General features: G+C 37.5%; 2 protein-coding genes across 3 annotated transcripts; one reads left to right on the forward strand and one right to left on the reverse strand.

Moving 5' to 3' along the window:
• Window positions 1-9,591, reverse strand: LOC104824441 (villin-3). Of its 2 annotated transcripts, XM_010556528.2 has the most exons (25): window positions 9,367-9,591; window positions 9,163-9,217; window positions 7,368-7,485; window positions 7,068-7,167; window positions 6,798-6,866; window positions 6,453-6,689; window positions 6,189-6,366; window positions 5,872-6,004; window positions 5,528-5,687; window positions 5,301-5,451; window positions 5,110-5,210; window positions 4,861-5,019; window positions 4,309-4,377; window positions 4,166-4,234; window positions 3,937-4,074; window positions 3,559-3,687; window positions 3,215-3,362; window positions 3,036-3,046; window positions 2,819-2,959; window positions 2,610-2,735; window positions 2,092-2,154; window positions 1,781-1,873; window positions 956-1,217; window positions 233-459; window positions 1-142 (listed from the first exon to the last, which is right to left on the reverse strand). In XM_010556528.2, exons 3-25 carry the CDS (start codon window positions 7,421-7,423, stop codon window positions 29-31), a joined length of 2,934 nt encoding a protein of 977 aa, XP_010554830.1. In that variant the 5' UTR covers window positions 7,424-7,485; window positions 9,163-9,217; window positions 9,367-9,591; the 3' UTR covers window positions 1-28. The 2 variants fall into 2 exon arrangements, with proteins under 2 accessions (XP_010554830.1, XP_010554831.1); XM_010556529.2 differs by having other exon boundaries at window positions 233-456; window positions 9,163-9,590.
• A 1,532-nt stretch (window positions 9,592-11,123) lies between these two features.
• LOC104824442 lies at window positions 11,124-12,178 on the forward strand. The gene is made up of 2 exons (XM_010556530.2): window positions 11,124-11,217; window positions 11,837-12,178. The coding sequence occupies exons 1-2, from the start codon at window positions 11,155-11,157 to the stop codon at window positions 12,143-12,145; spliced, it is 372 nt and encodes a 123-aa protein (XP_010554832.1). The 5' UTR covers window positions 11,124-11,154; the 3' UTR covers window positions 12,146-12,178.
• Window positions 12,179-12,527: the final 349 nt, after the last annotated feature.

Genomic DNA, 12,527 nt, shown 5'->3' on the forward strand with positions numbered 1-12,527 from the left:
TGTTGTGGGGGGGGGGGGGGGTGGTGGTTTAGAACAAGTCCACCTTCTTCTTCATCAAATCTTGCTTCCACCTGGGTAACTTGTTGAATGCTTCTTTTGTCATCCCAAACACAGTCTGGAACTCTTCTTCAGACAGGTAAGCCTGTCAGAATTGGTAATAAATCAAACCCTGGAGTAAGCTAGCCAGAACCGAACAAACCATAGAAATTGACATCAAACTTGACTTTCTCACCTCTCTTCTTTTGAAATCTATTCCGGTCACTGGGTTTTCGGATTTGGCTCTGAGCTGTTCATAACTGAAGATAGCTCCAATTGCCACACTTTCCGAAGAATCACCATGTTCTTCAGTTCCCTGATTTGCTTCTGATTCTTCAGCATTGGCTTCTGCTGCTGCGTGTGAGACTTGCTCTTCTTCCTTGGCTTCAGCCACTTCGTCAGAAGCCTCAACTTGCTCTGCTGCTTGTGGAAGCAAGTATTTGCCGTGTTATCAAAGTTTCAAAACATGAAAAGCAACAGAATAATCTCATCTCATGATATCCACATCCTCTGGCAAATGACAGTAGTAAAAAGCTGTCCAGAGGCATGGGTAATCAACTAATCAAGACCCCACTTTATAGTAAAAAAATGTAACCTAAGATCCCATTCTCAAAGACCATGTCGGATTTAGAAAGCTGAATAATGCATCAAAAGAAAAGACTCAAGTCCAAACACAACTGAATCTCTGGAAGTCATTTTGGGAACCAGATTGTGCCTTTTCTGCTTTCATGCAAAAAAAGGGAAACCGCTTTGTGATAAAGGAAGTGTACCACTTCTGGGCATTCATGGATGCAAGCTGCTATCCTTTCGAGGGCAAAAGTTGAAAAGGAAATCATCAATGCCTAACCAGTTAGATGGGATACCCATGAATGTTTACCCCTTCAGCCATATGTTAAAAGAGCTATGCTTGTTAACTTACCAGAAGGACTGGCATCCGCTGGATTAGAGCTGGTAGACCTTCTGGTAGGAGAGGTGTCAGGTGATTTCTTTTTTGATTCAGCAGTGAGGACTTGTGATAGAGCAGCCACAGCTGCTGCTCTTTGAGATCCCTGGCCTGTCCCCGCTGACCTCTGCGAAGATGACTTCACAGATGATGAAGAATTAAATGCGGATGACAGGGCAGCTAAAGCTTCAGCTCTTTGTCTCGCTCCCCCTTGACTTCCGTTGGATCTTTCTTGGCTCTGCAATTAAAAGGATGACTGCCGAAATTAACAACGGAAGCAATAACTTTGGAACATCATGAGATGCAAGTTGCTAAAGATAAGTACACTAGAAAGACAGAATTGAATTTTAAACTCTCTCCCTTGATTGGACTTTGGCTCAAGTAAACAAGTGAAGACAAAATTCAATTCTACTTAGTTAACCAATTTAGTCTTGACTAGGTGCACATATTCGTTGGATGAATCTCATATGTCAGCCACAAACTTATCTCTCGTAGCATCGAGGATGTTGAGAAAACTCTTGAGGAAATCTAAATTGATTTATGATGTGTTCATAAGCTGATAATATTCAAGTGAAAAGCTGCATACACATCTCCCTTCCCATCCAGATACATGGAACTAGCCATCCTTATATCTGGGCTTAAGGTCTGTTAAAGATTTCCACAGAACTACAGGGGAAAATAACATCCAAAAGGCATTATTCTTCTGTCAAAGTTCTCATGACATACTGATATCTTCAATTGTTTAATCAAAGATGAAAGTGGTAGACACATCAAACTTAGACTATTTACGGAAAAGGTTACCCTTTCACCAGAAGAATTAAATGCAGAAGTTAAGGCAGCTAGAGCTTCAGCCCTTTGCCTTGGTCCCCCTTGGCCCCCACCATGTGACTTGTCCTGCAGCAGAGTGATAGCATCAAGCACTGAATTGGCAAGTAAGGGAATAACAAAAGTATATACACAAAGGAGAGGAGATGAAATATGGACATCCGTATTCTTTCAATTCTAGTCACCCTTCTTTAAATCAGCGCCAAACACAAAAGCCCCAGAAACAGAAAACACAGAGATACGGTATCACCAACTCATGTCAGTTGGCATCTAGACAAACTATTTACCTCCACAACGTGGTTTGCACCAAATAATAACGCCACCTTCTTCTGGAAAGAGTTTCCTTGCGCCTGCATTAGAGGGAAAATACCAGATACTGATAAATTAGGAAAAAGATATCAAACCAGCAGAAGTGCAAAAAAAAAGGAAGCAAAAAGCTACAGCCAGAGTTTATTATATGGAAAACCTCAAATTCTACACTTTCTTTCCTGAAAGGTTGACATCCTTAGTTCTCAATATTTGACCCATAATTGCAGATATTCATCCAACATTGTTAATTTTAGATGATATGCTGCTTCATTATAACAAGTGAGATGTGATACTTCTAACTTCTTCATTTTGTATTAGGATGCTGCAGACAGAATCATGCAATTGTATATGGCAGAGGGAAGAGTTAATTCTATTTTTAAATTTAACTGGAAGACAACTTTAACCCTTCTCAAAACTAATATGTTAACTAGCCTTTCTTTTAAAAACAAGCACCAAAAGAAATCTAAAACATAGTTTCTAGGATAGAAGAACTTACAATAGCTTTAGCTGGTTCCCAAGAAAAGTACGTTGTGAAGAAACATGGTTCATTCCCTTCAGTGATTTTGTAAAGTGGAACCTTCAGAGGCAAGCCTTCGAGGGCAGCAGCCATTTCTATGTATCTCTGCCCACAAACCATACAATGAGCGAACAGTATTTAAATGGAGGAAAAGCAAACTGAAAATGAAAGCTGATTTAGTAGTGTACCTGGCCAATATCGAAAGTCATTTGTTTTTCCTTGGAGTCCACACATTGTCCAACCCAGACAAAAACTTCAGCATGAGTGTCAAGTATATACATATCCTCAGTCAAGAGATCATCTTGGGCAAAGTTGTAAATCTCCTCAACCTGTGCAACATAGCGTCAGAGCATGCCAAAAACATCTATAGAATAGAAATTAGATAATAGTTTTCCAAAATCTCACCTGAAACTTTCCTGAGGACCCATGTAGACACATTTTAAAAGAAGAAGATACAGTTAGAATGGCTGGTTTCCTCCACAGGCAAAGACTAAGATAACTATTCATCTATCAGATAATTATTCTCATATATAAGAGCAAAAAATCAGAATGATCTCGTTAAATTCGTAAATTGGAAGTTCCACCTTTGTTGAATGAGAAGGAGAACAAGTGAGGATCTCTGACAGTCTCCGAGGAAGCCTTCTTGCTGGTAAAGTTCTGTTTTCCTCCAAGTGCATACCAAAAGGATGAACTCTCTGTTCCTTCTTTGGCATGCTTGATAGTAATCCCAGGCTGATTTAGCAAGAAAAGAACACGTTTAGATCGTCCGGTTAAAGAGTAGTAGCTGGAAGGACAACTTAGTATAGAGCTTCAAATGCAAAATTTGAATATATCTCCTCTGAAAATGATAACTCCAAGTTAAATATACAGCATCTACTCTGGACAGCTTCAGCTACACCAAAACCATGACAAAACAATTGGTTACTACCTTTAAGATTTCAGCAACTTTAGCAGCCAGCTGCTGCTGCTCATGCGTACTTTGATTTCCATGCCAAAGGAACATGGAAGAACCAGATTGCAGAAGGAAGCATTCATAAGAGTTCAATGATGTTGCCACCTACATAAAGAACCGGGCACATTTATCACACTTAATGCAAGACAACAACAGTAAATTAAAGAACACATCTTGATACAAAGACAAACTATGGATCCATGTACTGCATAGAAATGATATTCCTGAACGTATGAAGTGAGAAAATAGGATGAGATGCAAAGAGTTGTCATCAAATTACAGTATTTCACGAATAGTTACAAAATGGAACAACAGAAAGGGCATAAAAAGAGAATAGCTAAAGTGGGAAAGTACCGCATCAACTTGCAATGCCTTATTATTGTGAACTCCAGTTCCAGACACTTGAATAAGTGCAATTGATTCTGGCATGTAGGTTTCATCTGGTGAACCTTTCTCTGCCACACTATTCTTGTAACCAGAGCTCAAACCACCCTAACAGTTCGTATAACCATATTAAGCCACCAATAATTTCTAAAGCAAACATAATCAAATGGCATCGACTCATAAGATCGGACTGAGATACCTTAAGAACCACCATAGGCTGAAAAAGGGCGACAAACTGTGGAGGTTCTTTACCCTCATATATACGACCCTGCAAGAAGGTTTCATTATTCACCAATCTTACTATTACTACTTACCACTGCTAATGATCACAAAATATGGTACCTGTACTGGTCTTCCCTTTAATGAGTTGAACATTGTATTTGCCAAACGAATCACTGTTTCTTGGTCCTCCTGAATTAGAAAAATAAAAAATTATTAGATGGAAAATTCTTTTGTGGTACAAGTTTAGACAGTTCAGGATGTATGCTAAACTGAAAAAAATGTTTTCCCCTCACAAGATGTGGAAACCAAGAATATGTAAAATGTGAATTGCTGTAAAGTAAAGATAGGGAGAAATTCAAAACACTAAAATGCCCTACAAAATTTAAAATTTGAAACTATTTCATTCATGAGAATGAGTCATATAACAATATATATGCTGCAAGTGCTGCGTATACTGAATTCCAAGTTAAAACCAGATAAAAGGTAAACGAAATTAATTTAGTCCGGATGTAAATGTCAGACATTGCCTCTATAGCTATAAACGGAAAATGTAATATACAATAATGAACCAACTGAAATTGAGGACTTTTTATATTAGTACCTGTATCAAAGATGCATATTCATGATTTGCACTATAAAATTACCTGAATGTCGTGGGAAAAAGGAATTTACCTGAATGCTATGCTTTCCGAACCAACAACACAAGAAATAGTCTTCTTTCCTATCACCAGAATGATAGGTATAAAGGACCAAATAGCAGTCCCCAGAATAAAATTTGCCTATATCTTCCTTGGCTAAAGGAGTTTTGGCTTTACCATCGATGCACCAAACCTAACACGAAAAAAAATCAATATTTGGATTAATACAGCCATTTTCAGGGGCAGAAATTAAAGGTCTAACACGTCAGAACACACAACAGACCTCTAACTTTCCACCTCCTTCAAGCAGAGGTGGAATATCCTCGTTCGCTGGGGTGCTTTTGGACAAACCCTTTAGCCCAACACCTTGTTGCTTCAGTAGAGCTAGATAGTAACAAAGTAAGATATTAAGCTAGGACTAAAATGCCACAACTATTTCAATTTTGCTTAATGGAAGTAAAAGCAAGCTTTTACCAGCTACTTTTCCCCGTCCTTCTTCGTTACCAGGAGCTGCAGAGCCTGATGGCCAAGAGTCAAAGATAGACTTGAAAGAATGGGGCTCATAACCTTGGATAACACGGGATATGCGTGTTGCCTTTGGCCTATTTTCACTGGCAAGAAAATCCTGGAGATGAAGATAAAAATGAGAACCCATGCTCAGATAGAAAGGGGAAAATAAATCAGAAGATATCATTTTTTACCTCAGCAGCTTGGCTAGCAGCCTTTCTCTCCTCCACTTGAGTTACACGGCCAACCCAAACAAATACCTCAGCACCACAGTCCAAGAGGTAGCATTTATTGTTTTCCAGCATGGACTTAGATAGATCTCCCTCGATAGGTTCCAACTGACCATTGACAATGCTATTTGAACAAACAATGAAAAATTAACACTCATATCAACAACTGCAGTGCTTAAACAAAAAACAGAGCTGATATTACTGATGAAGGCATAAGTAGCTGAGTGGCATCTATACCATGTTTTAGAGCAGCAAGCATTTCAAATATCATGTTCAGAATAGGGAAATACCAAAAGGAAGATGTGTACCTAGACAACTTGGGTGGAGTTGTCTCCGGAATAACGTCGTCCTCACTAGCAACTTTTCTTCCAATTGGAGCAAAACCACCGAAAAGGACCCAGAACTCACCAGAGTCTGATTCTGTATCTAGTTTTCCATCATCTGTTGCAAAGAAAGAAAAACACGTCCATGAGTTCTGCTTAAGGCATTCTGCGAGTACACATAAATTATGCCAACACAAAAAACAAGTCCTTCTAGCATTCAAATGCCTTTTTAGTCACCGAGATTAAAAATAAGGAAGAGGATAGGTTTGTCTTAATTGTAAATGGGTCTGCAGTGCGCTTACCAACAATCGCAACATCACATGTTCCTTCATGATATTTGTCTTTCAAATATTGAACAACTTCCAAAGCTTTAGCTCTCTCCTGAATGTTTGAATTTGCACCATTAAATTGATAGATCTTCTCCTTTGTGTCCAAGATAAATACATCATCGTGATTTAATGATGAGCGGGCAAAAGGAACCTACAAAAGGAAACATAGAATCTTAAATTATATACTGTTTCAAGGCGAAGAGCACAACAGCTCCATCAGTTAGCAAAAAGTGAAACCTGCTTCAACCGGACTGCACGTTTTCCTTTGCAGGTATATAACCGGGTTTCAAACTCTTCTTCTTCAGGTTTTCTAAATCCAGACGCAACACCACCCTCTAGTGGTATAATGCATGGCTTAAAGTAAGACAAAAATTTGTCAGATTCGTAACCCTGAATTTCCCTGTGTTGGACAGCACGGCCTCCAAGAACTGCATCGAGCTCAACTGTCTTAACTGCTGCTGTTCCAGCTTCATCCTGGAATCATCAATATCAGATTAGCGTAATACAGTTTCCCCTTTATTTGTCTTCCAACTAATGAGAGCAAAGCATATTTTATAGTAAAAAGGATTCAAAATTAGATACCTGACTTGTATCTTTCCCAATCCAGAAATGTATGTCGTATTGATAAGCACCCCCTTTATTTTGTGTTGTCTGCAGAAACAGAATATAAATATAGCAAGATGCCGGAGATAATAAGGCGCATATCTTTAAACACATATGAATATAATGGAAGAAGAAATGTTCTCTGTTGAAAGAGCTAATATCAAGGTTAACAAACGAGATGTCTTGAAGAGTATATATACAGCAGCCGAAACAGAGGAGGAAAAAGGGCAGAGGAAGGAATTCTCAAACCTGTAATATAATGTAACAATCTCCCATGTAGAACTTTCCGTGTTCAGATTTTGGCACCGGAACTGGCTGAAAATTCTCAATTCTCCAGATTTCAGTGCCTCTACGGGATGTTAAGTTCAACAAACTCAGACAGCATGCCGAACATTCAAGAATATCAGAAAAATGAGCATGCATAAGATATAACCAAAGAAATTCACGTTTTCCTATTTGCTCTTTGGTTCATTGGATGATAACCATATTGTTCCACTAATGTCTAATATAAATGCAGAGAGAGAAAGTAGTTAGGTTGTTCAAGGATACGGTTTCTGTCCAACTCCTTGAAATGCAGGTTCCAAGACCTTTGTTGATGAAGACATTTTTTTATATAGCGGCTTGTGCTTTCCTTTGCGTGATAATATATAAGATACACACCAAGAACCTGTTGTTTGATCCAAAGAAATCAGCATTCAAAACATACGCGAGGCAACTAGTATACCAAAATAAACTCTACAAATTAAGAACATTATTTTATCTTCTGAAACTTCAGCAAACAAAAGTAAAGCTTGTGAATAGACTGATTCTGGAAATTGTTACTTTCTCAGGTGTTGCACATACGAAGTTCAAGGAAAAAGGGGGGCAAAAAGGAGGCTCTGTAAATAGATAACAAGCAGCATAATCCAGGCTTTCTTTCCTAGTGGCGCCCACATTGACAAAGGTAAAGCAATCATACATGAAAATAGATGGAACTATGTAGAAGCAAGAGTGAAATAAATACACCGAAGCTCCCTACAAAACATTAATAGTTAATGATCCATTCGAGAAATTCAAGTTTATTATTCTCATTGACTCCATGATTAACACGAAGAAAGAATCAACATAATATTCGAATTATTTGTTCTCAAAAGGACAATGACAGACACAAGCTACAACCTAAAGTCCATCCTACTTTTGATGGATAGAAAGCTTCCTGAATCCTTGACGACAGGAGCTCAATGGTACACGAAGCTTGCAGATTTATTCATGGTTGTTCTAAAGGGAAGCACATATACATTGATTCTCATATACTCCAGATTCCATTACATATATATACACCAGGACACCGATGCACAGATCCAGAACCCCGTCCTAATAACTTGTCAAGCATACGGGTAGAAATACTTGTCTCTACTAATATTCCAAATGGCCCAACAACCCACTTTATGAGAATTTCAGAACTAGTGCGCTACTTATACATACTGGTAACAATAATAATATGATGAATTTCTCTGAACTTGAACAGAAGAAAGGCAGTAAAATCTACAATAGCAGCCTTAACAAACATCAACTGAAGATTAAAATCTCCACCTTAGACAGGAAAAACACTCACTAGAATTTACCAAGGCGTTTAGGATTAACCAGTCTTTCCTTCTGCCATGAATAGAAACATATTACATTCGCACCCACCAAATTCTCCCAGAAAAAAATTAACAAACGGCTTTCACCTAATCCAGATTCCAGGAAGGATATCAAGCATTTCGTTTATATCAGCCATGAACCACCTATTTCCCAGGCAAAGTCAAAGCACAGCGGTGGCCCAACTTTGCAATGTTTTGGATCATTCACATCGTTTCTATGTTCTTGTTTCGGATCATGCATCATTCTTTTGCCTTTCCAGCAACCAAGTTGTGGAAACAAGAGATTAAGAAAATTTAGGAATGCGATAGCCGTGATCAGGGAAAAGTGATCGGATCATTGAGTATGGCAAGTGGCCAAAAGAAGTCATCACTCATCAACAGAGGACCTCATCAACTTACATGCGATTCCCAGGAATGCAAACAACAATCAACAGTGATTCAATCCACAGAACAAAAAAAAAAGATTGGAAATTCCATAACTTTAACCCAAAAAAATGGAAATTTCCGCACCCATTTCAACAGGATCAAACGCTTAATTTAGAGAAACAAACAAACGTGGATAAATTTAGAAAGATCAAGACGACCCGGATCAGTAAATTCAAATTCAAGACAACGCGGAGAGAGATCTGAATCGAAAAGACGGATCGAATCGAAAATCAGATGATCCAAAACACACCCATCGATCAATCGATCGAGAGAAAGAGAGAGGAGGAGGAGACTACCTGCCCAACGGATCTTCGGGTGTCACTGGGGGGAGAGAGAAGGGGTAATGAAGAGCTGGCAATGAAATGGAGAGAAAGATCAGGCAAAGAAGAAAAAAGAAAAGAAAAGGCAGCAGAAGAAGAGAAGGGAAGAAAAAGGAGGAAGAAAGCAGAATTGAATTATTGAAGGAGGTGTGCGCTGTGCAATGGGGTTTCTCTCTCTACCTTTTCTTTTTTTGCTTTTTCGTAATTTAATTTGAATATGTATCGGGGATTGAGGAGATCTACAGACCGAAGACAAGAAGAAGAAGAAGAAGAAGAAGGAAGAAGAAGATGGAGGAGACAAAGGTTGGAGGTCTGTCAACAATTTATGGAGAGGATAAAGATCCCGTCGTCCATGCCATTGCCACCGGCCATTTCAGCTTCTCTCTCAACCTTTTTCTTTTTCTTTCCCCTCCCGATTTGCCATTTTTCTTATAAATACCCTTTGTAATAATAATAAATAGTTAGCGCTTAATAATTTGATTTGAATATTTAACAATAATTTAGGGTTTGTTTTAAATAATTCTAATTTGAAGAATGTCACGATGAAACAGACATCAAATCTCGGTATTTATATATATATATATGAATAAGATGTTTAAAATTTATAGATATATGGAATTAGGAAAACGACAAATAAATCGTCATATAATATATAGCATAACAAAAGAATGTCTTCAAAAAATTGAAAATTTGATAATTTACTCATGAAACCGATCAATAATATGGAATGCATCGATCCGTGTATCATTTATTATGTTATTAAGTATCACAACTTGTCTTATATACATATACATATGAACATGCATGCGTTAAATAAGAAAGATTTCACATCATTCATACATGAGAAAAAAATTTGGAAACCAAACCAACTATATGTATATAATACATCAAATATCAATTGCATATACATATATATATATATATACAGCACGTGAAGCTGCCAAAAATGATCAAAAGTGATATAGATATTTTTATTACGATAGTATTTTGAAAGGATGGATGCTTAGTATTTAGTACCGTTAATTATGATATATGCAAGCATTTCCCTAATTATAACCCTAATTGTAATTGAAGGATGTACTTATAAAATATGCGTATATGTATTTGCACTTTTCGTATAATGATGGAATATACTTTTTTTTTTTTTGGGCTCAACAATTTTAAATAGATATATAAACAGATAAAGCAAAAAAGAAAGAGAACAGCCTCATTTGCCACTTTTTGGGCAAAGGACATGAATGGCATACATGCTGGTCAATCACTATTTAAAATATATATATATATATATATATATATATATATATATATATATATATATATAAAGATGTGAGAGGGCCATGGAACACGAATAAAAAATTAATAGTTAACAATTAGTTTAATTTTAATAAATAACAAGAGCATCTGTAACAATTTTTAGTTGTAAATATTTTTCAAATTTTAATATATATTTTTGGAGGACGATGAATGACAACGACCGGCCCATTTGCCGACCAAATTGGATAATTTCCGATTTAAATGCATTACCATACCACCGTCCGATCCATAAAGGACGATGAAGAAACTTTTCAGAGGTACATATATATATATATATATATATATATATATATCGTTTCACTATAATATTTTCATATAAAAATTGAATAAAATAAAATATGATATATTTTGAATGTTGAATATTCAACCGGCAAAATTGCAAAAATAACCCAACTTGTCGATTTGGACTTCACGACATGACCCTCTAGGTTTAGGGTTTTAAAAAAAAAATCTAAAATGATAAAAAGACTAATTTGCCCTTAAAATATTGAATACGTGGCAACTCAATGGAAAGCAGGAAACGACAACAACTCTCTGTGTTTCCAAATTTTCAAACAAACAACGGACGAACGTCTTCTCCTCTCATCCGGTTTCTTTCTTCAATCGCGCAAATCTCTCGGGTTCTTCTTACAAAATCGTCTTCTGTCGGCACAAATGGCTTCATCTTTGGCTTCTCCTTCGGTTACTGCTTCGGTTTCTACTTCAGAAGATCTACAGGTATGGTACACTCACCGAAAAAATTGATTGCGTCGTTCGTCCTCTCTTTGTCTTTGTGTTTATGTGTTTGTTTCGGGTTTAAACTCCAATAGAGTAATGTTCGAGTCGTTTGGGTTAGAAAAATTAGGGTTTTAGGTGAAAAATAGAGATTTTCAGAAAGATAGTTAATGAAAGTCGAATTTTTTGGTCAGACGGTTATATTACTCGAATTAGTCAGACCCATGAAATGGGTAGACCAATGAAATGGTCAGACCAGTGAAATGGTCAGACCCGTGCAGTGGAGAAACCAGTGAAGTGGTCAGACCCTTGAAATGGTCAGACCCGTGAAGTGGACAGACCAGTGAAGTGGTCAGACCCGTGAAATGGTCAGACCCGTAAAGTGGGCAGACCAGTGAAGTCTGGTTAGACCCGTGAAATGGTCAGACTCGTGAAGTGGGTAGACCAGTGAAGTGGTCAGACCCGTGATGTGGTCAGACGAGCGAAATGGTCAGACCGGTTAAATGTCAGACCCGTGAAGTGGTCATACTTCACTGGTATGACCAGATTTATTGTAATCATAGTCTGTTTCGTAATTGTAATATAATAAAACTGATCATGAGAGTTAATCTAATTGTTGCAGGTCCCTTTTGTGTACGCTTTCAAGGATATTCAACACCGTGCATTAAGGTTGGAAGGAGAGGAAAAAGAGTTTTGGTTTGTTGTAAATGGCGTGCCCATCAGATACTCGATCCAGGAACATGCCATTATCTCCGACTTAAATTTTAACAACTATTCGGAGGACTGGACTAAATGTAAGGGAAGTGAATTTCGGAAAAGAATATTCGGAACTTCAAAAGTTACCATAGAAGCTGCATTAAAGAAGTTGCGCGAAACTCCACATGCAAATGTGGAAGAAAGAAAGAGATTAGCAATAATTGTATTGTTTTAAACAGTGATTTGGTGGACATGGTCGAAAGTCTGGACTTCTGTGAAGGGTTTCCCTGGAGAAGATACACCTTCGTTAAGATTAGCGATCAGATTCGGAAATTGTATAATGAATTGGTTTGTATATTGCAGTTTCTTCCTTTCGAATGCATCGAAAGTTTAGGCGCAAATGGATGGTATATTGATGTTGAAGGTATCGATCCGACTTGTCCTAGGATGTGCAAGAAATGCATCAAACCGGATCTTTTTATACATATGCAAAGGTGTATAAACAGATTGGCGATACCTCAAAGATACATATTAATTTGGTGATTTCTTTTATAGTGTCACCAGTTGGATTGGTCTGACTAATTGAATTGGTCTGACAAATTGAATTGGTCTGACCA

The sequence above is a fragment of the Tarenaya hassleriana genome, unplaced genomic scaffold (assembly GCF_000463585.1).
Source record: "Tarenaya hassleriana unplaced genomic scaffold, ASM46358v1 Cleome4, whole genome shotgun sequence".
Taxonomy (NCBI): Eukaryota; Viridiplantae; Streptophyta; class Magnoliopsida; order Brassicales; family Cleomaceae; genus Tarenaya; species Tarenaya hassleriana.